Genomic DNA, 27826 nt, shown 5'->3' with positions numbered 1-27826 from the left:
CAGTTTATATTTCGGGATTCGGGAACAGGAAAGCAAAACAAATTCCTGAGAATGGATAGGAATTCCTGCCTGGAAAACCTAGTCCCACCTATCAGTGCCCAGGAGCTCTCAGTATTACCACAGGCTTTGTGTATGCTCTGGGCCAGGGGAGAGCTGGAGCAGATAAGAGAAGAATGGGGGGGTGGGGTGGAGGAGATGGTGACAGCTGGGCTGACTTGGACCCCTGGGGAGACGAGGCTACTGACCCAGGAGAAGCTGGGGAGGAACAGCAGAGCTGGAGATGGGAAAGGAAATTGTGTTTGGGAGTGGGCGTGAGATTGGGCTGGCAACTGAACCTGGGGCTTAGAGGTTTTGGTTGTTTTGAGCATGGATGACCCAAAGGGGTGGGTGAAAGGTGTAGTTTCTGTGACTGCTGAAATGATATTGTTCTAGGAATGTGGTGAGGTATATGCTATAGTTTTTACCATTGGGGTAGGACCTTTCATTCTCATTCCATGATTTACAGAATACTTGGTGGCCAGTTGTAGGAGGACTAGACCTATTTCTATTATTTGGTTAACTCTGAGCAGCTTGATTTAGCTGCACTGGAGATGAACATATAGAAGACTTCTGTTAGGGATGAAGGAGAGGAGGCAGGGGTATTAAAAAAAAGAAAGAAAGAAAGAAAAGAAAAAAGAACCTTTTCAGGATAAACTGGAATTGGAAGTAATAGTATGAACTCATGATTTCTAAAATATGTGTAAGAATGTATACCCAGTAAAAATAACCTTCATGAATAAAGACATTTCTAGAACACTCCACCCAAAATAAGCAGAATACACATTCCTGTCAATTAAATATAGAAAATTATACAAGACAGACCATGTGCTGGCCCATAAGCCAAACCTCAATAAATTTAAAAGCACTGAATCATACAAAATACATTCTTCAACCAAGGGTTGAATACCCTTCAACCAAGGGTAATTTAGATCATTGAAAAATATGTGTAAATTCAACAACACGTTCCTCAATAACCAATGGGTTAAAAAGAAATCACAAGGGAAATTAGAAAGTACTTAGAGATAATTGAAAACAAAACTTAACATACCGAAATTTATAGGATGCAGTGAAAGCTGTTCTCAGAGGAAAATTTATAGCTTTAAGTGCATAAATTAAACAAGAAGTATTATCTCAAACCAGTGACCTAATCTTCCATCTTAAGAAATTAGAAAAGAGCAAATTAAACCTCAAAGCAAGCAAAAGGAAAGAACCAATAAAGATTAGAGCAGAGATAAACATAATAGAAAAACACTGGGGAAAAATAAAAAATAGGCAAACATTTAGCTAAACTGATGACGACGAAGGAGAGAGGGCAAATTACTAAAATCAGGAATGAAAACAGAGACATTACTACTGACCTTACAGGAATAAAAAGAAATATAAAGGAATACTATAAACAATTGTAGGTCAATATGTTAGGTAACTGAGATGAAATGGACAAATACCTAGAAACACACAAACTACCGATACTGACTCAAGGAGAAACAGAGAATTTGAATGGACCTATAATAAGTGAAGAGATTAAGCTGGTAATCAAAAAACTTTCAACAAAGAAAAGCTCAGAACTGATAGCTTCACTTGAATTCTATCAAATGTGTAAAGAAGAATTAATACCAATCCCTCTTAAACCCTTCTGAAAAACAGAACCTGTAACACTTCTCAAATCATTCTGTGTATCCAGTAGTATATCTTATTATCAAAGCCAGTTAAGACATCACAAGGAAAGAAAAATATAGAATATCCCTTATGAATACAGATGCTAAAAATCCTCAGCAAAACACTAGCAAACCAAACCCAATGGCCCAGTAAAAGAATTATACATCATAACCAAATGAGATTTGTCCCAGGACTGCAAGGTTAGTTCACCATACAAAAACAATATTTAGAAGGACAAAAAAAATACAACAATTTCAATAGACATACAAAAGTATTCTGATACTTATACAACTACATGGTACAACACAAAAAACCTTGAAAACATTATGTTACGTGCAAGATGCCAGACACAGAACACCACATACTATATGATTTCACTGATATGAAATGTCCAGAACAGGCAATTCCATAAGGGCAGAAAGTAAATTAGTGGTCACCAGGGGCTGGAGAGAGAAGAGAATGGGGAGTGATTACTAATGGGTAGGGGGTTTCTTTTAGGGGGATGAAAATGTTCTAAAATTAGATAATGGTGATGGTTATATAACTCTTGATATACTAAAAACCACTGAATTGTATACTGTATTACGTTATGTAAATTATATCTCAATAGAGCTGTTAAAAAAATACAAAGACAAATCAGCAAGAAAAAGAGAAACCAATTGGCAAATGACTTGAATAGACAAGTCACAAAAGAGGATATCTAAATGGCTACTTAATATATAAAGAGGTGTTCAACCTAACTACTTAAAAATTAAAACCAAAATGAGATACCACATCCACCAGAATAATCAAAAGATCAATATTAAAGTATTGGTGACACAGCTCTCATACATTGCAGGTAGAACTGTAAATCAGAGCAACCACTTGGGAAAACTATTTTGCAGTATCTACTAAAAATAAACAGTTGTTTACCCTATGGCCTGGGAATCCTATTCCTAGGTAGAAGCCAAAAGAAATGACATCCCACCATTCTTGTACCCACCAAAAGGTATGTTCAAGAATGTTTATAGCATTACCCCTATATTTTTAAATTAAACTACAGTAAAATTGAACTTTAGGGGTACACATGACTATGGATTTTAATGCATTTATAGATTCAAGTAAAACCACCACAATCAGGAATCAAAACAGCTCCACCACCCCAAAAACTCTCTCCTGCTCCCCTTTTGCACTCACACTTCCCCTCCTCTGACTTGTTCTCTGTCATTGTCATTGTCTTTGTGAATGTCATATAAATAGAATCATACAGCATTTAATCTTTTGAGACTGGCTTCTTTGAGAGGCATCCCAGTTGCTATGTGTATCAATAGTTTGCTCCTTTTTCCTGAGTTATATTTCATTGTATAGATATACTGCATTTTGTTTATGCATTCACCATTGAGGGATATATAGAGTTGTTTCTAGTTTGAGGCAATTTTAAACGGAGATACTATAAATATTTGTGTACAGTTTTTGTGTGTGTAAGTTTTCATTTCTCTAGGGTAAATATCTAGGAATAAGATTTCTGAGTCATATGACGTCTCTATAAGAAACTACCAAACTGTTTTGCAGAGTGGCTGTACCATTTTGCCTTCTATTAGCAATGTACAAGAGTTCCAGTTGCTCCACACCCTTGACAATATGTAGTATTGTCAGTATTTTTTATTTTAGCCATTTTAATAGGCATGTACATTGTGGTTTTAATTTGTATTTCCTAATGGCTAATAATGTTAAACATGTGCCTTTATGCCATCCATATGTCCTCTACAGTGACATGTCAGTATTTTGCCTATTTCTTCATTGGCTTGTTTTCATATTGTTGAATTTTAAAAGTTCTTTATGTACTCTGGATACAACTTCTTTATCAGATGTGTGATTTACAAATATTTTCTCAGTCTGTAATAGCTTTGTACTTAATTGCTAAAAACTGTAAAAAGCCGAAAAGTCCATCAACAGAAAAGCAATAAATAAACTATAGTATATTGATACAATGGGATGCCATATAGTAATAAAAAACAAATAACTGATACACACAAAAACCTGGATGAGTCTCTCTCAGACATTACATTGAATAAAAGAAGTCATACACAAAAGAGTCCTTGAAAGTGAAATATGCTATCTATGAACAATATTTCCTCAACATGAGTTTATCACAAGGTTTCATTAAATCAAAGATCTGCTATCTTGTTTTCTTTCTCTTCCTTGCCACTGCTGCCATCACCACCACCACTTTTCCTTTTAATTTTACTTTTAGGTATATTGTTTTTGGAAGAAGCAGAGAACCAATTGAGAATGTTTTAGGATCCAGTATCTTCTTTTGAACAATCAAGTTTAGAGAATTTGTATTCTACAAAGTATTAGGTTGGTGTAAAAGTAATTGAGGTTTTTGCAATTACTTTTAACCTTTTAAACCAGTTACTTTTGCACCAACCTAATAGTATACCACCACACATTATAAAGACCACTTGTATTTAAAATAGACAAGAAATATCTATGATGTAAGAAAACGGATGTCACTAAGACTATTCTTAAAATTAAACTTTTTATGTTGAGATAATTGTAGATTCACATGTAGGACTAAGAACAGACATAACCTCTGTACTCTTCACCCAGTTTCCCCCAACAGAAACAACTTGCATAGTTGTTTCTGTACAAATATAGTACAATGTCACAATCAGGAAACTGACATTAACACAATTCACCAACCTTATTCAGATTTCACCAGTTTTACATACTCTTACACCCACTTGTGTGTGTATAGATTCCTGTAATCACCACTAGAGCCAAGATACAAAACAGCGCTATCACAAGGATTCCTTAGGCTACTGTTTTATGGCTACATCCACCTCCCTCTACCCACCCCAATCTCCAAGCCCTGGGAACCACTACGCTGGTCTCAATCTCCGTAATTTTGTCATTTCAAAAATGTTACAGACAAGGAATTATACAGTATATAACATTTTGAGACCAGCTTTATTAATTCAACATAATTTTCTGGAGATAGATCAAAGCTGTCTGTATTAATAGTTCATCCCCTTTTACTACTGAATAATATCCCATAGATAAAATGCTTTGTGTGAAATAAGTAGCCTAAAAAAATCTTACCAGTCCTTGAATCCTCATCTGTCATTCCCTAGGAATGTGAAACACTGATCAAAGCATTAGAATGATATACTAACGAAAAATTTTTAACACAGTTCTGATACTCTACCTGATTCTTCTTATTCTGACAAGGTATGTGCCATCTGTATATTATTTAGGAAACATGGCTCCTTGGCATTCCTGAGAACATGTATTTTCCATGTAATTTTCAATTTATAAAATGGTTATTGAAATTTTAACAACATATCCATTTGAATATTTGAACCCATACTAAAATGACAGGTTAAGCCAACTTGATCCATAACACAACTAAAGCTGAATGATATTCATGTGATATCCGTAAGAGTTAAGAGAGAAGTAAAGTAAAATTATCAAGTCTGTCTCTATAAAACCCAATACCTGTTTTTAATCTGAGGTTAAAAAAAAATCATCATTTCTAATTCCACTACTGTGCTAGGCAACAGGCACTACAAAATAATTTTATATAAGTACACAAATTCCTTTTTATTCCTTCAACATGTACAATAAATTTATTTTTATTGGAGAAGAAACTATTAGTCAACAGGTTTAAATAAAGATTGGTATGGTTTTGGAAGCCTAAACTTCATTTTAAAAAATAATTTCAGATAAATATACAAAGAACTTAAAAACAAAGTGATTGCAATGTCTTTTAAAATAAGGCAAAAGACAGGTTAACCGAAAATTCACCAACCCACTTACTTATCAAATTTCAATTCAACATGATAAAAACCACTGCTGAATTCCTAAGCTGTTGTCATAAAGAGCCAACTCACAGAAATCTTCTGTACTAACCATCGAAACTTTAAAAGGGTAAAACCAAATACCTGACTTCAGCATCCTGGACACAGGCAATGTGGAGAGCAGATGAAAAATGTAATTGTTCCATTCTTGGATTTGGCAGATACAAATTCTGACCTGTACTGATCACTAGTAGAATCTAGGTGTCAAACAAGGGGCTGTTGAAGAGGTAACTGTCTAACCTGCCTCCTTCAAGCCACTATCACATCTGAGCAGCTCAGCCTATCTTCTGACCATATAGCAAAACATTTCAGTGGAGGGTTTGGCCTGATGACTATCCTCAGCCTAGAAGACTCAACAACCATTAATGAGGAAATAGAAGAACAACAGTCACACATTCTGAAGGCTAGTTCCTTAATAATGACGCATGACCATCGTTTCCATTTTGAAATTCAGAAGACTAACATTAAGCAAGAAAAAGACTGAAAGTTAGATGTTTATTTACTTACCTAAAAATATTTAGCTTCTTTTAAAAGTGAATTCTAAGTCATCTTATACAATGTAGAGTTTATGATAAATGATCATTAACAGTCTGCCTGATTTAACCAATGATAAATTACCAACTCCAATAAATAGCTTGAATAAAAAGCTCTGGAAACAATTCTTTACAAATTGACTTAACTAGAAAACTAAAACAAACGTCTGCTAAATGGTTTCTATTTAAAATTTTTAATTAACAAAAGTAAATATCGGCAAGAGTTCAAGAACCCAATTTTTTATATTAAAAGGAAATTTTGCAATATGTTCAACATGGATGAACTTTGAAGACATGCTCAGTGAAATAAGCCAGTCACAAAAAGACAAATACTGTATGATTCCACTTATAATCATACAAATACTGTATGATTCCACTTAGAATAGTCAAAAGTATAATGGTGGTTGTTTGTCAGGGGCTGGAGGGAGAGGGGAGAATAGCGAGTTGTTTAAAAGGTGCAGAATTCCCATTTTACAAGATGAAAGAGTTACGGGGATGGATGGTGGTGATGGCTGTTCAACAATGTGAATGTAGTTAAATACCACTGAACTGCACACTTAAAAATGGTTAAGATGGTAAATTTTATGTTATATATACTTTACCACAATAACAAAATAAAGGAAAAAAACTTTTGAATGATCTGAAAATTCAAACCCTTGAAGAGTTTAGATTGCACTTAACTCTATGGAGAACGTAGTGTGCAGAGCCTATTAAAATCTTCCAGGAAATACTCCAAATGAATCAGAAGTGCACTTAGGCTATGACGTAGTAAATACAATTAGGACACTTGATGTTTACTAGATGATCTCTCTTCATTGCATAATTCTAGCCCTTGTTTCCACTGATAAATATGTTACATCACAACCAAATGTATACTTTATAGCCTAAACATTAAGCAAATAATTGAACAGAAAGTAAAAAACACCTCTACAAATAAATCTCTCCCAAATGCATGTGTTTTATTTATATAGATACACATAAACAGTTTTACACTTTAATTCCCATGTATATCTAGCAACATGTCTCACACACTGCTGATAATAATTAGTACCACTGATTGATTTTGAGTCTTTATACCTTCAAGAGAACCTAAAATGTTTTTACTTTTTCATGGTTTAAGGAATAACAGCAGCCTAAACATCTAGAAATGCTGCATAGCAGATGTTTCTGCTTAATAGTTACATCAATTTGTTATGAAATACCTTGTTTCCTTTGCATCAACACACACCAGAGAATTGTCATGGGGGTTAAAATTATGACCTGCTGGGTCAGTGACTGGGAGTTTGTTCAGTAAATGTTTTCATTTGTGGATCAGTTGATTAAAGATTCTAACATGCAGTTGTGGATCATAAGCTCCCACGTAAGCAATTACTAATTCACAATTATTAAGTTCAAAGCAAAAAAAAAATTATTGAACATACAGTTTCTAAAGTTGGAAGAAACCTTAGAGATCTTCCTTATTTAATTCCATCTCTTTACAGATCAAGAAACACCACCCAGAGAGAGGCAAAATGGCCCACCCAGAATCACAATTTCACAAAATCGGAACTTCTTTTTCACTGCTTAGCACTAATTTCAGAGACAACATTATAATTTTGTATTTTGTCATCTTCATTAATGTTCCTATGTCCAATGTATCATAAATATAGTCTGCATCTGACTCTTAGATTTTTACATTTTTAATGTAGATAAAATCAGTTGCTTGCATTTCCTGTAGATCTTGATTATTAAAATTATGTAGGAAACTCAATATATATTAAATTGTTTGGCACCTTGAAGCATAGCACTACCATAAATATATCTTATTTTTCTTTCCCTGGTAGATTTGCGCCACTAAGTGATCAAAACAGAAAACTGTGGAGGCTATAAAACAAAGTAAATGGGTATACTGCTTACAGTGGGATGGACTGGGGCTTCTACCTTGCCAAGAGATGTATGTTGTAAGCCCACATGTTTAATTTAGGTCACATTCTTGAGCTTCCAGAGTATATAAAACATAAATATGCATTGGATTAAGCCGATGGTTTCCACTGCATAAAGCTGTTGTTGAGCCCATTCAACAAATACTTGACATTGTTTTGGATGCTAAGAAAACATAAAACCACTTTGACCAAACCAAATTAAGAATATAGGAGTTATGAACATTTCCAATGAATATAACAAGCAAAAAGAAACAGCAGAATTAAAGATTTGGAATTTGGAAAGGGCAGTACCCATGTTTTAAACTCTCAGAGTACAAAAGTTAGCACATTTTGGGACGTTCAGAGTTCACTATTTGCATCCTTTTAAGAATGTGACACAGATTAAAGTTGGTTTTTAATTTTTCATCTTGAACTATCTCTTGATATAAGCTTTCAAGAGATTATTATATAGCACAAGTAGTACTTACAAAGTTTGTCCCTATATTACATTATTTTTTTCATAATGTAGACATTAATAAATATTGCAGTAAATTTTTAAAAAGCTAGTAAGTCAGGCAAATGTCACCAGACTACTTTAAAAACCAACTATTGATACAACAGTTAACTTTTAAAACATTCAATACCAAGTAACTATTTTCTTCAAAATATTAACTCTTCTAAAATACCAAAATGTTACCTAATTCTGACCTAGCTTTCTATACAGAGAAGAATGGAATCAGAATTGTCTTTTTGTCAGAATTATTTTAACTTACCTGTATAAACAAGTTTAGACATTTTTCCAGAAATATTTAAAAAATTTTAAAAGTAACATTTCCTCTTTCCTCTAGTCCCACAACAAATGAATAATTATGAGTTGTAGACTTCCTGGAGTTTCCATGCAACTTTTTAGCACTACCAACACACCACCACTTCTATTTATTCCTGACTTTCCTTAGAATGGGAGGCAGAGATCGTTCTAGTAGAACCCAGATCTTTCTATCCTATAAATTCACAGAAAGTATAAACTTCTAACTTCTGTCTAAAAACAAATGATTCCTAAATGCAGTACCTACTTCTAAGTATCTTAGCTACTTAAGATTTAGGTAGAAGCAGCCATTTAATTGAATCTATTAAAAGTGGCAAATAAATTGAAAAGACATAATTGAAAAGAATGTTTAATAAAGAAAAATGACTTAAGAGAAAATTTTGAAGTCTTGTATCAACATAAGAAAATGTTGCTAATACCCAGAGTAACCCACATTCAATCTAACACACAGTAGCAAGTAGATACAATTTTAAAAATCTTTTAAAGATTATAATGAGTTTGTGGTAAATGTCAATTGAGAATTTCATTCTTATTAAGGTGAAATTTTGTAGCAGCTGAAAACTTTCTACTCTTAAGGGCTTTTATTAATAAGCAGCAGTGAGAAATTTTAAATAAAAGTCAGCAGCAGTATAATGCACGAGTGGTTAAAAGTCTGGACTTTGGACTGGGTTTGAACTATAAACTAACTAGATGATGTAGGTAATTTGTCCTAACCTCTGTACATTAATTTCATCATCTGTAAAATGAAGATGATACGTACTCACTTTACAGAGCTGTTTTGAAGACTCAATAGACAAAATACTCACCGATGATAGGCTTCTCGCCGATACTTCTTCAGAGCATGCTTATCCATGTTAGCAGGCATATCTGCTGCATTTTGTAACCGATCACTCCAGGAGGTTGTCATTTTAATTGTACGTTGAATTCTAGAAAAGAAAATCAGTACTGTAATTTAGCAGCTTAATATTGGTATCTGTATGCTGAGATCTGATGTTTTTAAAAATTAGAAAAACTCTAGCTTGCCAATTGCCTGATATAATTATCTATTTAAATATATTGAATATGATAAATTTATGGAAGATATACTGACACTTCTAAACTATGTGACTTTAGGAAAATAATTTCATATGACAACTTCTATCCAGAAAGATCATGTGTATCTCTTCCAAATAATTAAGCATGACTGCCAATAATAACTTTAATCCTGGTTCTAGAAAAGAGACTGAGACCACAGATTTATGGAAATACATAATTTTCAGTTAACGTTTCAAAATGTGTAAAGTAAACAATTTTTTAATTCTGATCAACATACTAACTTCAATCAACGGTGGTACAAAAGTAAGTAATGTTTGCTTTCTATATATAATGCTTTTATATTTTTATATAAAATATTATCTTTCAGCCTTTCTGGTATAAAAGACTATGGACTAGAATAAACTAAAACTCTTCATCTCATTACAGTAAACATCGAAAAGGAGGCGAGCTGCTAAGTGTCTACCTGGAGTACCTGAACATGGAATTGTTCTAGGTTTCACTTCTATTTTTGAGGTTTTCGTCTGTAAGTAGTTTTAAATAAGGATTAAAAATATCCTTTTAGAGTTAAGAAATTTAACATTTTATTAAAATACCAATGTGAAAACATCTGCAACCTAACTTATTTCTAATTTTGAAAATGTTAACATCATTTATGACATTAAGTAAATTTTTAAATAAATCATCTCTGCAGCTTTTAAATAATTTACGGAGGTGAAATTCACATACAAAAATTAATCATTTTAAAGTGTATAAGTCAGTGGCATTTAGTACATTCATAATGTTATGTAACCACCACCTCTATTAGTTTCAAAATATTTCCATCACTACAAAGTAGAACCCCTTACCCATTAAGTTCTCCCCATTATCCCCAGTCCCCAGCCCCTGGCAACCACCAATCTAGGTTCTGCCTCTATGGATTTATCTATTCTGGAAATTTAATGTAAACAGAACCATATAATACGTAACCTTTTGCATTTGGCTTCTTTCACTTAGCATATTTTCAAGTTTCATCTATGTTGTACTACGCCTCACATACTTCATTCCTTTTAATGCCTGGATAATAACTATTCCTCTGTATGTATATACCACAATTTGTTATCCATTCATCTGCTGATGGACATTAAGATTATTTCCACCTTTTGCCTATTATAAATAGTGCTGCTATGAACCTGTACGTACAATGTACCAGTTTCCAATTCTTTTGGATATATATTAGGTTGGTGCAAAAGTAACTGCGGTTTTTGTAACTGTTTTTAACCTTTTAAATCACAATTACTTTTGCATCAACCTAATACTTAGGTCTGCAATAATTTTTAAGTAATCAAGATTTCCAAATACTTTATAGAATAAAAGCATTGATGCTTACAAAAGAGTCTAGTTAAAATCTTATTAAAGTATAAAATTAACTTGAGAGAAGTTATTTGCTGAACTATTACAATTTGGATCTACTATGAGGGTTTTATTTTTAAAAAATTCATATAGCAAATCAAGATTATTTTGTGGACAAAAAAAGAAAATTTAAAAACAGAGAATTACAACGGAACTTCAATGATCTTTTTCTTTTCTTTTTTTGGTGGAGGTGAGGAACAGGACTATATCTTACATAAATTTAAATAAGACTCAGAAATGAAATCTGTATTCTATGATGAATTAGGAGATATCAGAATGCTATTAAAGGACTTCAATTTGAGTTCTACTGCAATTATAGTACATAAAGCATAGGAAATAAAACTTGTTTATTTATTGTTACACATTCTTAGGCACATTCAAATTTTTTAAAATCTCAAACAGTATTCACAAAAGTCTACCTCTTTTTACTTTTAAAAATTACGGAGATCTGCACAGGGTGAACTCTCTAATCTTATTCACATACTATTAGCACACATATGGATGAGGAAACCACCTGAGGCCTGAAAAAGAACCAGCCGAAAGGTATAAAGGAACAATCCCCGAAGCTCACACAGGCTGGGAATAGTTCCTGCCCAAAACAGCCAGAATGGAAAACCTCAACATTTACATAGTATTAGGTAAAACACTTGGGAGGGTTTTGTGACTGCAGTAGGGCAATATTATCTAAACTAAAAACTGCTCTAGTCCTGCCTACCAAAGCTTAAAAGCAAAACCTGAAAGGATCAAACTGCTTCCAAGGAATTTAACCCTGTCAAAAAACAAAGCTCAAGAATATTCATAGGAATACATAAATATCCAGCATCCAAGAAGGTAAAATTTATGTTTGGCGTCCAATAAAAAATTAGCAGCATCCAAAGAAACAGAAAATATGATCCATAATGATAAATAAACCCATAAATGTCACAGATGATAGAATTAACATTCAAGCATGTTATTATAATTGAATAAAATTCAATATATACGTAATTCAATAATACATCATTTAATACACAATTTATAATTGAATATATTTCATGTGTCCCCAAAACTACAGAACTGAAAATGATAAGTACAAGCATGAAAGATTTAAAAAAAAGACTCAAATCAAACATCTAAAAATGACAACCACAACATCTGACAAGAAAAATACGCTGGATTGGATCAACGGCAGATTAAAGATTAGTGAACCTGAAGACATAGCAATAGAAGCTAACCAAACTAAAATTTTAAAAAGACTAAAAAAAATCAACAGAGCACCAGTGAGCTGTGCAATGGTTTCAAGCAGCTTAATATACATGTAATTGGAAGTCACAAAGGAAAAAAGAAAGAGAAGACAGAAAAAACTTTAAAGAAACAGCGAGTGAAATTTTCAAATTTAATGAAAATGATAAATCCACAAATCCAAGAAAACTAAGCAAACCCCAAGCACAAGAAACAAGAAAATTATACCAAGACATCAAAATCAAATTCCTTAAAAAGAGTGATAAAGAGAAAATATTAACAAGCAGGTAGTGTACACAATGGAGTGTACAGATGTTATATTATAAAGCTGTATATCTGAAATTTATATAATGTTAACAAATGTTACCCCAATAAATTTATTAAAAAATCACAGGGTAAGGAAAATTCTTACTAAAGAAGTAGTCAAATACTCAAGAAAAATTAAATAAAATATGAATTTCCAACTAAAAAAGGCTAGAAAAGATATATAACATAGAGAAGAAAAAAGCAGATTTCTCATCTGAAGCAGTGAAGCTAGAGGAAAGTGGAAAAACATCTTTAAAATACTAAAAGAAAAAAGTGTCAATCTAGAATTCTTTACCTGGCAAAAATACCTTTCAGGAATAAAGATAAAATACTTTTTCAGACATACAAAAACTGAGACTTCATCACCAGTAGACTAAAAGAAATTTTAAAGGAAGTCATTCGAGCAAGAGGAAAATAATACCAGCTGGAAATCAATCTATACAAAGGAATGGATAAACATAAAATATTTTTCCTACTATTAAATCTTTTAAAAAGAAAACTGTTTGAAACAAAACAACCATGTATTGTGAGATTTATAACGTATGTAGAAGTAAAATGTATGACAACAATAGCCCAAAAATGAGTAGGGACAAAATAGAAGTATAGTAGTATAAGATTCTTAACAGTTCACTAAAAACATCAACTAAACACAAAAAGTAGTAGTAATAGAGGAAATGAGGGATCAAAAAAATGGCACATAGAAAGCAAATAGCAAAATGGCAAAAATAACTCCTTCCTTATCGGTAATTACTTTAAATGTAAATGGTTTAAACTCTCCCATCAGAAGGCAGAAGTTGACAGAAAGGATTAAAAAGATATTCCAACAATACACTGTCTACAAGAGACTCACTTTAGATTCAAAGAAACAAACTGAAATTGAAATTATAAAGAAAAAATATTCTATGAAAATAATGACCAAATATAAGTGAAATGGCCATACATCAGATACAAATTGACTTTTAAATCAAAAACTGTTACAAGAAACAAAGGAATGCGTTACATATTGACAAAAGGGTCAATTTGCCAACAAGACAGCAATTATAAACATACATGCACCCAACAACTGAGCCCCAAAATACAGAGGGTGCCAAAAAATGTATACACGTGACTTGTATTCATCTTTTGTTACCAGTATATATTGACTATTACAATTTTAATATTTTTTCCTTTCTTAAAATTTGTATACTTTTTTTGGCACCCCCAGTATACACGTCAAAATATGTGCAGATTGTTGTATATATTTATACTTCAATAAAACTGTTTTTTAAAAGTCCGGCTTTTTTTCCTTCTTTCCTAACAAATTAGATACACTAAGAAAAGATTTCCCCCAAAAATTTTTATACTTTTATTACTTCAAATTATTTACAGGAAAAATTCAAAGCACTTTTCTGGATCACTCATGGACTAAACAAAACTCATTTTAAAAATTCAACTTAGAGTCTCATCAAAGGTCACACAAATCTTTACTCAACTAAAAATGTAAACACAAATAATTAAATAACCATATTATCACTACTATGGGGATAAAATCTGCCATGAAGTCTATACAGTTACGTGAAGGTAAAAGGGTGAGATTTGCTTAAATCATTATCTTCAAACAATTTCTGTGTGACAGTTTTCCTATGAGCTTACCTAATATTTTAACGTTACTATGACAGACTTTTGAACTCTATCCAGAATCAGTCTATCTAATGCTTAACTATATTTCAATAGTGACAATAAAATTAAACATATTATAATCTGGCCAAAAAAACAGAGCTCCAATAAATAGGTAAACATTTCATTTGTCACCTGTTTACAGTGTCAAGCTGAAGAGTAATTTTTTCAGTAAGGTATAGCAGCAACTAATACTGAAGAAAAAGCTCAAATTTAATTCCTTTCAAACAAAGTGGTACAGTTAGATAATTTTTTTCTTTTTTTAAGATTTTATTGGGGAAGGGGAACAGGACTTTATTGGGGAACAGTGTGCACTTCCAGGACTTTTTTTCAAGTCAAGTTGTTGTCTTTCAATCTTAGTTGTGGAGGGTGTGCCGTTCAGCTTCAAGTTGTTGTCCTTTCAGTCTTAGTTGTGGAGGGCGCAGCTCAGCTCCAGGTCCAGTTGCCCGTTGCTAGTTGCTAGTTGCAGGGGGCACAGCCAACCATCCGTTACGGGAGTCAAGGAATCGAACTGGCAACCTTGTGGTTGAGAGGGCGCGCTCCAACCAACTGAGCTATCCGGAAGCTCAGCGGCAGCTCAGCTCAAGGTGCCGTGTTCAATCTTAGTTTCAGGGGGCGGAGCCCACCATCCCTTGTGAGACTCGAGGAGTTGAACCGGCAACCTTGTGGTTGAGAGCCCACTGGCCCATGTGGGAATCAAACCGGCAGCCTTTGGAATTAGGAGCATGGAGCGCCAACTGCCTGAGCCACCGGGCTGGCCCCAGTTAGATAATTTTTTATTTCAGTATAAAATATACAGCCTGCAGAGTAGTTGTACCTGAAGAGCAACAACTGAAATGAACTCTCAAGCCTTTAGAATACTGTAGTCTCCCACTTTAAAAACACTTCATGGGCAAAACATACATAGTTCCTTTCACCACTAACATCACCCTTCCATAAAAAAAGGGAAACCAGCTGTCTCAGCATTTCCAGGCAACTGCTGAAAACAGGACAGAGCAACTCAAACTGGTAGGGTAAGCCTTGTTAGCAATCTGCAGCCTGGTTAGTTTAACAATCTGCAGCATGGTTAGCAAAGCCATTTAAAATATATGTTTCAGGTCATGTCAGTAATTCACTTGGAAAGAAGTGAGTCGCACTTAACACAGTATGTAGCACAGGTCTATCAGGCAAGTGTTTAACACACATGGCAGTTTAAATCAAATATTCATTTTTCAATGGAATAAGTGTGTCAATACAGATAATAAGGTAATGGTAACATTAAGTAAATATGAACACTCAGTGTTTTACTAAACTTCACTGGAATGTATTTTGTGTTTGAAATACAAAGCTTGGAATTTGTAAGTTTTATAATCAGAAATTCTAAGAACATGAACACTGCTCTGCAACTTAAACGGAAATAATTTTGAATGGTTTCTTCAAATTTTCTCACCAACCTGAAATTTACTGTAGCCTTCATAAATGCAACTTTAATAGGATATTATACATATTAAACTAGTTTACTTTATGGAAAAAGGCTATGTCCTCCAACCATATGCCTGGTACACACTAAGTAGGCACATTTTATACATAATCTTTGATAACCCTAATTCTTGACATATGAGCAAGTAAATCATTTTAAATACTTTTAAACAGTTCGTGATGAAGTTTTTGTATTTTTCATTTCACTATTCTTATTCAGAGTTTTCCACCTCATTTGTCCCAAGTAGTACCATACATTCCTAACAAATTCCAACTAATAAAATCGCATTTACCTACCCACACATATCATTTGCTATCCTCTTACCCTGCTGTATTTTTCTTTTTTACACACTTAACACTTCCAGACACATCTGACAGTTTTGCTTCAGTCAGTCCCTTTCTCTAAAATGTAAGCGCCATGAGAGTGAAACTTATTTTGTTTGCTTCTATATCCCCAGCTCCCTGAACAACAGTCTTGATACATACAGGCAGAAATAAATGTCTACGCTTGAGCTCTATGCCTTTCAGAAGCTAATTCTGTATAAGCTTGAAAATGCAACAATATTGCACAAGTTCTTTTCAATGCTCTAAATGAAACTTTGTGAAATCTTACTCTTGGTTCAGAAATGCATAAGATTCTTGGCTTGATTAATGTAATATTTTGCTAACTTTCAACATTGGGCCTTAGAACAAAAGGTTCCTTGTTCACCGATGGAAAATAACAAAACTGAGAAGTGATCTTGTCAAGTGAGAAATGCAGTACTTGTTGCCATGACGATTTGTTTTTCTTCTTTAAGCAACAGCATGCTCCAATCTCTAGTCTGAAACTATAACTGGAAAATAAAAATTTATTTCTACATTCCTAATGTTTCAAAAATATATATAAAAGACCTGAACTTTGTTCTGAATGTTCTACTGCTTCTACTCCTAGAATTCCATTACCTCTGCCATACCACACAAAATGCTACCTATTTGTTCCACATCAGCATATTAAGGTTGCTTCTAACTGACCATTTTGAGTAATACCAGACCTTCAGTAACATGGTTATTGACACAAAGGAATAAGAGATAATGTAAAGAAAACATTTTAAAAGACTGGGCTTGAGGATATGTAGTATGCCGTCTAGTTCTTCAAAATATTGCTATAGTTAAGGCCTTTCAACAGCATAACAGTAACAGCCAAACAGTTTTTACGTTCAACCAATATATACCCATACTTTGAGCCTTTAGTAATGATTCTTGAATATCCTTTTAAAAAGCAGGCAAAAAAATTCTGCTTTATTTCACAAAGAACTCATTCTCTTACCAATGAGCTCCTGCTCACCATTCAACTTTGTTTCAGCTGTTACCTTTCCTCTTACAAAATAAAAAGAGAAAAAAATAGAAAGGTAGAAATAATCACCACAATAGTTCTACCATTTTGTAATATAAACTCACATTTATGGCTTAGTCCATTTTTTTGGGTAAAAATTCAGAGATATGCATGAGTTCAATGCCTTCATAGGGCTAACATAATAGCTAACATTTATTGAGTGGTTACTTTTTTTCATGTGTTATTGTAAGCACCACACATATTTTATTCAATTGACTTCTCACAACAGCAGTATGAATTACGTACCATTATATTCATTATACAAAAGAAGAAAACAACACAGGGAAGTTAAATAATTTGACCAAAGTTATAGAATTATACTTATGGTGAAGTGTGCAGATTCTGGAGCCACACTATATGGGTACACAGTTTAGCTCCAGCACTCATGACTTCTATAACTGAACTAATTATACAATCACTTTCGTTTCTTCCATTCCAAAATGGTCAGCTTCAGTGCATTAATATGTACAAGATGCTAAGAAAAGTGGCTGGCACATACTCCTTAATAAATTATTATCCATAATGCTAGAGCCCACGGTGTTTGATACCTGTGGCCTCTGCACAATGCAGTACTTTACGTTTGGAGGAACATCATAATACCTTTCTACTTTCAGAGTCAAAACTTCAGAGTACCCATTAGTGCCAAGGGCTATACAACTTTACACATTTTTTCCTGTCAAAGTATCCTAAATCGAATCTACTACCATCTATAGGTTTGTTTCTTTTTTCCTAAAGTTTCCTTAGTTCCACATAAAATTATCTTATCAAACCTACTACAAAAGTAAATAATTCAAGGCTAAAAATATGGCATTTACTGACTTCAGATTTGTGAAAGCTTTTAATATGTACTCTCCAAGTTACATCTTGGTATTTATTTATTTATTTATTTATTTATTTATAGCATGATACCAATTAAATTCTTACAGATATGTCTTAAAATTCTTACCATTTTGATACAGGATGTGAGAACTGTTTCAACCTGTACACTTTTAGCTGGTTTACTTAGGAGCTCTAAAACATATACTAGAGATACACAAATGCCTAACTAGATTTCAACATGACTAGTTAAAAAAAAGTTTGCCAAATATTTTTCAAGGATAACTAGTAAAATCTACGTAATACTCAACTTTGTAGTCAAATTACTTTAGACAAAATACTGTAGAATAATGGAAATCTGTAGTGTAAAACATTTAGACTATAACAGGTAATTCTAAATTTTCACTTTCTATAATGTTCTGATCCAAATTTAGAGCATAATAAAAAGATGAGATGTCCTGTCCTTACAAATTTACAGAGAGTAATTTTTCTGACAAACACAATGATAGGAAAAAATGTGTAACACAAATGCTAACTGAACATCATATTAACGGTAAACTAAGCAAACAATAACACCATTTATAAACCTAAATATGAAAAGCAAAATCATGTAACTTTTAGAAGAAAATACAGATGAATGGCCTTATGACACCAAGGTAATGAAAGCTTTCTTGGATAAAAGACAGCACAGACCACAAAGGAAAAGTGGACAAAGTTGACTGTATTAAAATCTAAAGCTTATTCCTGCCGAGACATTTAATCTGAATCGAAACTCAAGGAAATAATGATTAGACAAATCCAAATTGAGGGGCATTCTACAAAAGTGGCCGGGATTCTTCAAATACATCAGTTTTATGCAAACTAACAAAAAGCTGGGGACTTATTGTGTACTGAAAGTAACTAAAGGGATGTGGCAACTAAATGCATTTCATGATCTTTGAGTAGATCCTGGACCAGGGGTGGGGTTGGAGAATAGCTATGATGGCCATTACTGGTTAAAATTTTAAACATGTACTGGATATTAGATAATAATGCTATACCCACTTTAAATGTGATAATTGTAATTTTGAAGGACATCCTTGTTCTTAGAATATTCAAGTAGAAAGTAGATATTGAGGGGTGAAGTGTCATGATGTCTGCAACTTACTTTTAAATGGTTCAGGAAAAAAATGGCAAATATTAACCGGTGAAAGGTGTAACTATATTCACTTAACTATTATTGCAGTTTCTGTAGGGTTAAAATTTTTCAAATAAAAATGTAAAAGTTCTACACAACAAAAAGAAAAAAACATACAATGAGAAGATATTTGCAACACCATAACTGAGAGAGGATTAGTATGAAATATAAAGAGAGTTACAAACCAATGACGGCAAAGCAATAAGCCATCAGAAAAAAGAATGAAGGATATAAACAGCAATTTACAGAAAAGGAAACTTTATAATAAATGGATGTAAAGAAGTTCAACTTCACTTATAATCAGAGAAAAGCAAATTAAAATGAAATTTCGTTTTATTTAAAATTTAAAAGTCTGACAGTATCACTGTTTGTAAGGATATGGCAAAATGGGAACTCTCACAACCTGCTAACAGGAATTTTGTATTTAGTATTTTGGAAAACAATTTGGCATTAACATAATAAAATTGAAGAGCCTCAAACCCTACACCTAAGAATTCCCCTAGGCATGGAATTCTCACTCACAGGTAAACAAGATGACACTTCCAAGAACCTTAAAGCACTGCTAAGAATAGAAAAAAAGTCAGAAACACCTAAATATCCATAAACAAACTGATTTATTCATATCAAATGGAATGGTATAGAGCAATAAAAATGAATGAACTAAAGACACATCTACCAACATGGATATATATCAAAAGCAATATTGAACAAAAAAGCAAGTTGCAGAATCACATGTATATTAAACAAGAATATATGTACTTTTATGGATATATGCATATTAGTAAATGTACAAAAATATTATGGGAATAATAATTGCCGGATTGATGATGGTGTTTACTTCTAGGCTAGGGCAAGAGAGGGGAATAAGATAGAAAAGATTCATACAGCCCTCAACTACCTCCGTAATTTTATCCCTTTAAAAAATATATATTGAAAAGAGAGACCACACAATTAGAAAATGAGGGGCACACAAACTAAATATGATGGTCTATAATTAGATGACCATTACATTATTTTCTGTATGTTTGAAATAGTTCATATTTTAAAATAAATTTAAAAAACATTGAAGAAACCTCTTTAATCTGAATCAAGAAGCTTTTAAAAACATATACCCAGTGGATATTTGAAATGGAAACATACTACAACAAATATATATATATATATGCCATTACTTGATTCACCAGATTTTCGGTCTTCGCTTTCCAAGCAGACCCTGACATAGCAGACTTTTTCATCTCACACTCTTGATAATGCTTCCCAACTAAGAGAGACATACAAAAAGTAGGAACAAATAGTTCAACACTCTCCAAGTCAATTTAATCCTCCTGATTTTATATTCTGCCTAAAAAGGGGGTAGTTTTGCTGTTCTGCTGGCAATTTTGCTATTTTTATTGGTTTGCTGCTATATTTGTTTTCCATTAAATACAAAAACAAAAAAAAACCCAGCCACTGCAAACTTTGGTAATCAATAAAGAACACAGTAATTTCAAAAGGTAAAAAGTTATGTAAGGTTTCCTATGTCAAATGACAAGGAACTTCCCACTCCGTAATAATTTGCAATTATCAACTTCCTTAAAGCAAAGAACTTTTTCAGGTCTGAACCTAAAAAACAAACAAAACAAACACCAGCTACTCATAAAGAGTTGTCTTACTTCATTAATTCTGCTCTACCTGAAAGAAATCCATGTAGCATAGCTTGTAAATAGTTGATCAGAATTTCTCTCTCCAGTTATATCTCATACTATGATTGCTCTACCAAACCCTTTACCATTAAACCCTCAATATATTCACTTTTGTATCTTCTCCTTACTCTGAAGTGTCAACTTCTGTATATCTTCCCTGATCCCATCAACCTACAGTAATCTCTCCACTCTGAACCAAAAAATAGTAATAGCTAACGTATAGAGAGAATTTAATGTATGCCAATATTGCTTCAATGGAATTATCCCATTTAACCATACAGCCCTGTGAAATTTGTTTATTTTTCCCTTTTTCATTAAGAGAAACTGAATGAAGCTCTCTAAGGTTAAGTTCTTCAGGGTTGCAAGCCAGGTCTCAAACCCAGACTCCAAAATCCAAGCCCTTAAACACATGCGATGTGGTCTCCTGGCTCAAAGTACTGCCTGCCTTTACAATTCACATGTTACCTAACATATGCCTTGTGATATTTAACATATTGTGTTCATAGATGTTGTCCAAGCAGCTCAAACGGTTACATTCATTCAACAAAAATTTACTGAGATCCTGTATGCCACGCACTGCTGACGACTAGGTATAAAAGCATGCTACAGAGCCTCTACAAATTAAAAGCAGATGCATTCTCCAGATACATGGACACCCCAGAAATATGGGTAAGTGCAAAATTAATAACAATATCAACACAGCAAGTGTAACTACATAAAAACTATGTTTAGATAAGAACTAGAAAGAGCATAATCATAAATAATGATAAAGTTGGGGTTTTTTTTAACTATGTATGTCATCGAATTAAGCTTGAGAGTTAAGCAACAAAAAGACATGTAGAAAAACAAAAGGTTTTGTGTGCTCCTTTCTTTTCCCATAGCACAGCAGAAATAGCCTAGAAACAGATGGATGAACATCCCTCCCCTTACCATTCCAATGTAACTTGGCTTTCTTTAGACAAATACGCTTAATACAGTAAGAAAATAGTGTCTAGACAAATTTTCCAACAATTATAAATCTGGGGGAACTTTCAGCTGATTGTAAATTTTCATACAATGAAATCAAATTTTACAACAGAATGAAACTTGGCAGAACGTCTCCTTCAGCCCTCTCCCTTTTCAGATTATGTGATTACTAAACTCTAAAATCTGGATTAATGAGAGTAATACAGCAACCTGTACTGCTGAAATGTAGTGGCTTATATAGCAATAGAAATGCATTTCAGAAATAAAGTCTGTGTGTGCTACCATCAGCCCAGTACACGGAGTTCTGATTTTAATTACTATCTAGCTGTGTCTTTCTGAACTCATTAACCTCTTCAGGCCTGGACGTCTTTATCAGGATAAATTCTAACCACTGTTGAAATGTCACAATAAACATTTAAAAGACCTCAACAATATTAAGTTGCCACGGTAAATGGCACTTTCAATACTCTCACATTAGTTAGCAGAGTTTGGATCGGCCGCCTTAAACGATACAATGAAGGGTACGGACCTCGCGAAGAACCTGTCCGCACCCGGACAGGCGCGCGCACGCACACGCACGCACACACATACACACACACACCCCTAAAATGGTGACTCGTCGTTGCAGAGCACTGTGCTTTACAGTGTAACCCCTCAAACATAACGGCCCTCACGCCGAAAGCATGGGAAAACTAAATCGGACACCAGCTCTACCGTTTGCTTTTCACTGAAACCTACTGTATGTAGTCAAACCACCAAATCGTGCTTACAACTAATGGTTCAGGCCTCTGATCTGCATCTCACTCTCGGTTCTCTCCGGCTTCACGGGTCTCCAGGAAAGGAACCGACCGCCACTGAACAGCTGTCCCCTGACTTGGGAGCCATTTAGAAATACCAAGTTAAGTTTTCATGGCTTTTGCAATTCGATGTGAGCTTTCCAGGAAGTGATGCAAACGACGAAACTGGCACGCGAGCTGCCAATTTGGCAACTTCTTGTGGTTCTTGCTAAAACGCCGTCAACCGTGCATCCTACCCCAGCGGCCGTTGGCCCCTCGGAGTCGACCGGGAACGCGCACGGGATGGGAAGCCCCATGAAGAGGGGCGGAAAGGCTGGCCTCGGGTGCGGACGGGAGCACACCAGGCGTCGGCCGGAAAACAGGCAGAACTGAGTAAAGGGGTGTCTCCCTGAGGTGGGATGGGGCTGCCACCAGCGAGAGAGAAAAGCGGGGGGGGGGGGGGGCAGAACGCGGCGGGGCTGGCTCTCGGGAGGCGAAGGGCCGCGCTCCGAGGCTAAGGCGAGTCTTAGCGAACCGACCGCGAGGAAACAATGGCGCGAGCGTGACGTGGTGCCGGGAGCGTCGCCGCGGCGCTGAGGAAGGGGATGCGCTGAGGCAAGGGCGATCTGGGGTTGGGGAGCGCGCAGAGACCCGGGTGCGTAGTCCCGGGGCGCGACGGCGAACGCTCGGCCGGAGAGAGGCCTGAGGGCGCAGGGGCCCGGACTGGGCCGGGACGGGGTTCAGGCGCTGCCCCTGCCCCGTGTCGCGCTCTCGGTTGCGCACCCTTCTCCCTCCCTTGCTCCCTCTCGCTCACCCGTTCTTTCGCCTCGGGTCCCCGGTTCTGCCGCACTCACCAGTCCCGCCGCACGGCAGCAACCCCAGCGCGCAACTGCCGCAGCCGCCTAGACGCGAGCCCTCCTCGCTTGGGCACCGCCCCCACTTCGCGCCTGGCCAGGGACGGGCGCGCTGTTCCGTTCCCCGGCTTCGCCGCAGAACACGGCCGCCGCGACGCTCCCTGGCTGTGCTGCCCGAGGGAAGCAGCGATGCGGGCCTGCGCCTCGTTTCCTCGCGAGGGTCAGGGGAATCTTCAAACAACAACACGTCGGTTGTTGGCGAGCTACAGGATGACGCACATTGACAACCCTTCCATGTCCTTTAGGTCTGTATCCCTTGGCCTTCTGCTCGGGCCCTTCAGCAGCACGACTACCTCGTCCCCCTACTCCGCCTGCCTACGCTCCCAGGCTTCCGCTTACTGGGGAGAGGGGACATCCTCTTTCCCAGTCACAGAATCTTCTAGTCTAACGAACCTCACGCTTGAATCCCATTTGATGACCAAAGGAATCGGCTTTGGAGTGTGTCAAAAGGGGTAGGAATCCCAGTTCCACCATTTACAAATTGTTTGACGTTGGGCGGATTATCTGACCTCCCTGTACCCAGTTCCCTCATCTATAATACAGGGATAGATAACAATAAGGATCTACATCAGAGGCTGTTGACTGCATGAAATAAGATAATAGAGGGAAGTTGAGCATCTTTGCATATGTCTGTTGGCCATCTGTACATCCTCTTTGGAGAAATGTCTGTTCGGGTCTTCTGCTCATTTTTTAATAGGATTGCTTGGCTTTGGTGATAAGTTATATGAGTTCCTTATATTTTTTGAACATTAACTCCTTATCAGATGTATCATGGGCGAATATCTTCTTCCATTCAGTGGGCTGTCTTTTCGTTTTGTTGGTTGTTTCCTTTGCTGTGTAAAAACTTTAGTTTGGGGCGCCAGATGGCTCAGTTGGTTAGAGCTCGAGCTCTGAACAACACAGTTGCCAGTTCAACTCCCACATGGGATGGTGGGCTGCACCCCCTGCAACTAAACAGCAAGTGGACTTGGAGCTGAACTGTGCCCTTCACAACTAGACTGAAGGACAACAACTTGGAGCTGATGGGCCCTAGAGAAACACAGTTCCCCAGTATTACCAATAAAATTTATTAAAAAAAAAACTTTTTAGTTTGATGTAGTTCCATTTGTTTAGTTTTTCTTTTGTTTCCCCTTTCCCAAGGAGACATATCCCAAAAAATATTACTAAAGCTAATGTCAAAGAGTTTACTGCCTATGTTTTCTTCTAGGTTCCTTTATGTTTTCAGGTCTTACATTTAAGTCTTTGGTCAATTCTGAGTTTATTCTTGTATATGGTGTAAGAAAGTGCTCCAGTTTCATTCTTTTGCATGTGTCTGTCCAGTTTCCCCAACAACATTTATTGAAGAAATTGTCTTTGCCCTACTGTATAGTCTTGCCTTCTTTGTCATAGATTAATTGACCATATAGATGCAACATCACTAATCATCAGGGAAATGCAAATAAAAACCACAATGAGATATCACCGTACACCTGTTAGGATGGCTATCATCAATACATCAACAAACAACAAATATTGGAGAGGATGTGGAGAAAAGGGAACACTCGTGCCTGTTGATGGGATTGTAAATTGGTGTGGTGCAGCCACTATGGAAAACAGTATGGAGGTTACTCAAAAAATTAAAAATAGAACTATCATATAACCCAGCAATTCCACTTCTGAGTATTTATCCAAAGAAACCCAAAACAGTAACTCGAAAAGACATATGCACCCTATGTTCATTGCAGTATTATTTACAACAGCCAGGATATGGAAACAACCTAAGTATCCATTGATAGACAAATGGATAAAGAAGATTTGGTATATATACAATAGAATATTACTCTGCTGTTACAAAGAATGAAATCTTAGGGGTGGCCGGTTGGCTCAGAACCAGCGTCACTGGTTCAATTCCCACATGGGCCAGTGAGCTGTGCCCTCCACAACTAGGTTGAAAACAACTTGACTTGGAGCTGATGGGTCCTGGAAAAACACACTGTTCCCCTATAAAAATTTTTAAAAAAAGAAGAATGAAATCTTACCATTTGCAATGACATGGATGGGCCTAGAGGGTATTTTGCTAAGTGAAATAAGCCAGAGAAAGACAAATACCGTATGATTTCACTTTTATATATGGAATCCAAAAACAAAATAAATGAATCAAAAAACTCATACATACAGAGAATATGATTGCCAGATGGGAAGAGGGTTGAGGGATGGGTGAAAAGGGGGAAGGGTTTAAGAAGTACAAATTAACATACATAAAAAAAGTCACAGGGATATAAAGTACAGCAAAGGGAATACAGTCAATAATATTGTAATAACTATATATGGTGTCAGATGGGTACTAAACTTAGTGGGGTGATCATAAGTTACATAACTGTCTAATCACTGTGTTGTATACCTGAAACTAATATAATATTGCATGTCAACTGTAATTGAAAAATTAAAAAAGTATTTAAAAAAAGAGGTAAGGTCCTCAGCACAGTCCTGGCACATAGCATTCAATAAATGTTGGTTATATCGACTACCCCACCCACTCACCTTACCACCAACTTGCGTCTGCAAGAAGACAGAAAGCCCACTATTTCCAGAACAATGCATTCCTTGATCTCAGCAATTCTGATCAGGTCTCAGCAGTTCTGACCAGTTCTCAAGTGTTTCTGAAACGTCCACCCTCTGGCCCAAGTCCTATCCCTTGGAGCCTCAGAGAACAAACAGATCTAATCTCTCTTGACCTTCTACTTTTCAGATACATCTGCCCAAGGTATTATTCCAGTCCAATATCTCCCATTCCTTCCATTGTTCTTCCTTTGCCCTGGTTTTAAAGGTCTTTGTGCTTATATTCCTCATACACCTAGTCCATCTGCCTCTGGCTCTTTTAGAGTATGTCACCCAAGATTGAACTAAATGTCTGTGGTATCATCAGAACAAAGCAGGACTGTAGCTTCCTCTTTGTAGGACTTATTGCCTTGCATTCACGCAATAAAGTTCTTGGCACCTACACTGAGCTTGTAGTCAACTACAACTTCCAAGATTTTTTCATATGTGTTCTGCTGGAGCATTTCTACCCTCTAATGTTATAATTTTTTCAAAATTCTTCCCCAAAATTCACAACTTCAGTCTAATCATGAAAACTCATCAGAAATCCCAATTGAGGGATATTCTACAAAATACCTGACCTGGACTCTTCAGAAATGTCAAGATCATGAAAGCCAAGGAAAGACTGAGAACTGTCACAGATTGGAGGAGACCAAGGAAACAGACAACTAAATGCAATGTAGGATCCTGGATTGGATCCTGGAATAGAAAAAGGACTTAGTGGAAAAAACTGGCGAAGTTCTAATAAAATCTATAGTTAACAGTATTGTACCAATGTTAATTTCTTAGTTTTAATCATGGCACCAGGGTTATGTAAGCTGTTAACATTATGAGGGGCTGAGTGAAGGGTATCCTGAAACATTCTGTACTCTTTGCAAGTTTTCTGTAAATCTAAAATTATTTCAAAATAAAAAGTGGCAACAAAATACAGACATAAATACCAGTATTTCCTGTCATCACTGCTATAGACAATGTCTCTGTCCTCTCTAAATTCATATGTTGAAACCTAATCCCCAACGTATTTGGATATGGGGCCTTTGGAAGGTGATTAGGTCATGAGGGCAGAGCCCTCGTAAATGGAATTAATGTCCTTATAAAAGAGATCCCAGAGAGCTCCCTCTCACCTCTTCCACTCTGTGAGGACACAGCGAGAAGAGGACTGTCTCTGAATGAGGACGTGGGCCTTCATCAGACACCAAATCTGCTGAAGACTTGCTCTTGGACTTCCCAACATGTGGAACTGTGAGAAACAAATTTATTTTGTTTATAAGCCACCAAGCCTATAGCATTCTGTTATAGCAGCCCAATCTCAGACAACCATACATTAAGTTTGCAAAAGATTTTTTAAACAAATTATAGAACAACATGACAAACTCATATCAGAAGTTATCTCTAGGCCGGCCCGGTGGCTCAGGTGGTTGGAGCACCGTGCTCCTAACGGCCGAGGTGGCTGGTTCGATTCCCACATGGGCCAGTGAGCTGTACCCTCTACAGCTAAGATTGTGAACAACAGCTCTCCCTGGAGCTGAGCTGCCATGAGCAGCCGGAGGTTGGTGTGGGCTGCTGTGTGCTGCCACAGGCTTCCATGTGCCGCCATGAGCTGCCTGTGGCCAGGCTGCTATGTGCTGCCATGGGCTACCATGAGTGGCCGGCAGCCAGAGAGAGCTACCTTGAGCTGCTGGGG

The 27826-nt window shown here is 35.9% G+C and overlaps 1 protein-coding gene and 1 long non-coding RNA gene across 5 annotated transcripts in view; one reads left to right on the top strand and one right to left on the bottom strand.

The window, feature by feature from the left end:
* Window positions 1–27826, bottom strand: part of NT5C2 (5'-nucleotidase, cytosolic II) — a 119244-nt gene that overhangs the window by 54452 nt on the left and 36966 nt on the right. Inside the window, exons 1-2 of one of the 4 annotated variants that reach the window (XM_019725033.3) lie at window positions 23506–23653; window positions 9604–9723 (exon numbers count right to left, since the gene is read on the bottom strand). In XM_019725033.3, coding sequence (XP_019580592.1) covers window positions 9604–9704 — 101 coding nt within the window. In that variant the 5' untranslated portion in view covers window positions 9705–9723; window positions 23506–23653. Of the gene's footprint in view, window positions 1–9603; window positions 9724–23465; window positions 23654–27826 lie in introns of those variants that run through there. The other 3 variants (XM_019725032.3, XM_074339117.2, XM_019725034.3) reach the window with 3 other exon arrangements.
* LOC141572897 (uncharacterized) lies at window positions 20462–27080 on the top strand. The gene is made up of 2 exons (XR_012498443.2): window positions 20462–23065; window positions 23811–27080. It is a non-coding gene; the product is annotated as an uncharacterized LOC141572897 (long non-coding RNA).

Source organism: Rhinolophus sinicus, chromosome 15, assembly GCF_057876585.1.
Source record: "Rhinolophus sinicus isolate RSI-liver-muscle chromosome 15, RSI-T2T, whole genome shotgun sequence".
NCBI lineage: Eukaryota > Metazoa > Chordata > Mammalia > Chiroptera > Rhinolophidae > Rhinolophus > Rhinolophus sinicus.
Note: the sequence above shows the minus strand (reverse complement) of the source record. Positions and strands in the feature narration are given on the sequence as shown.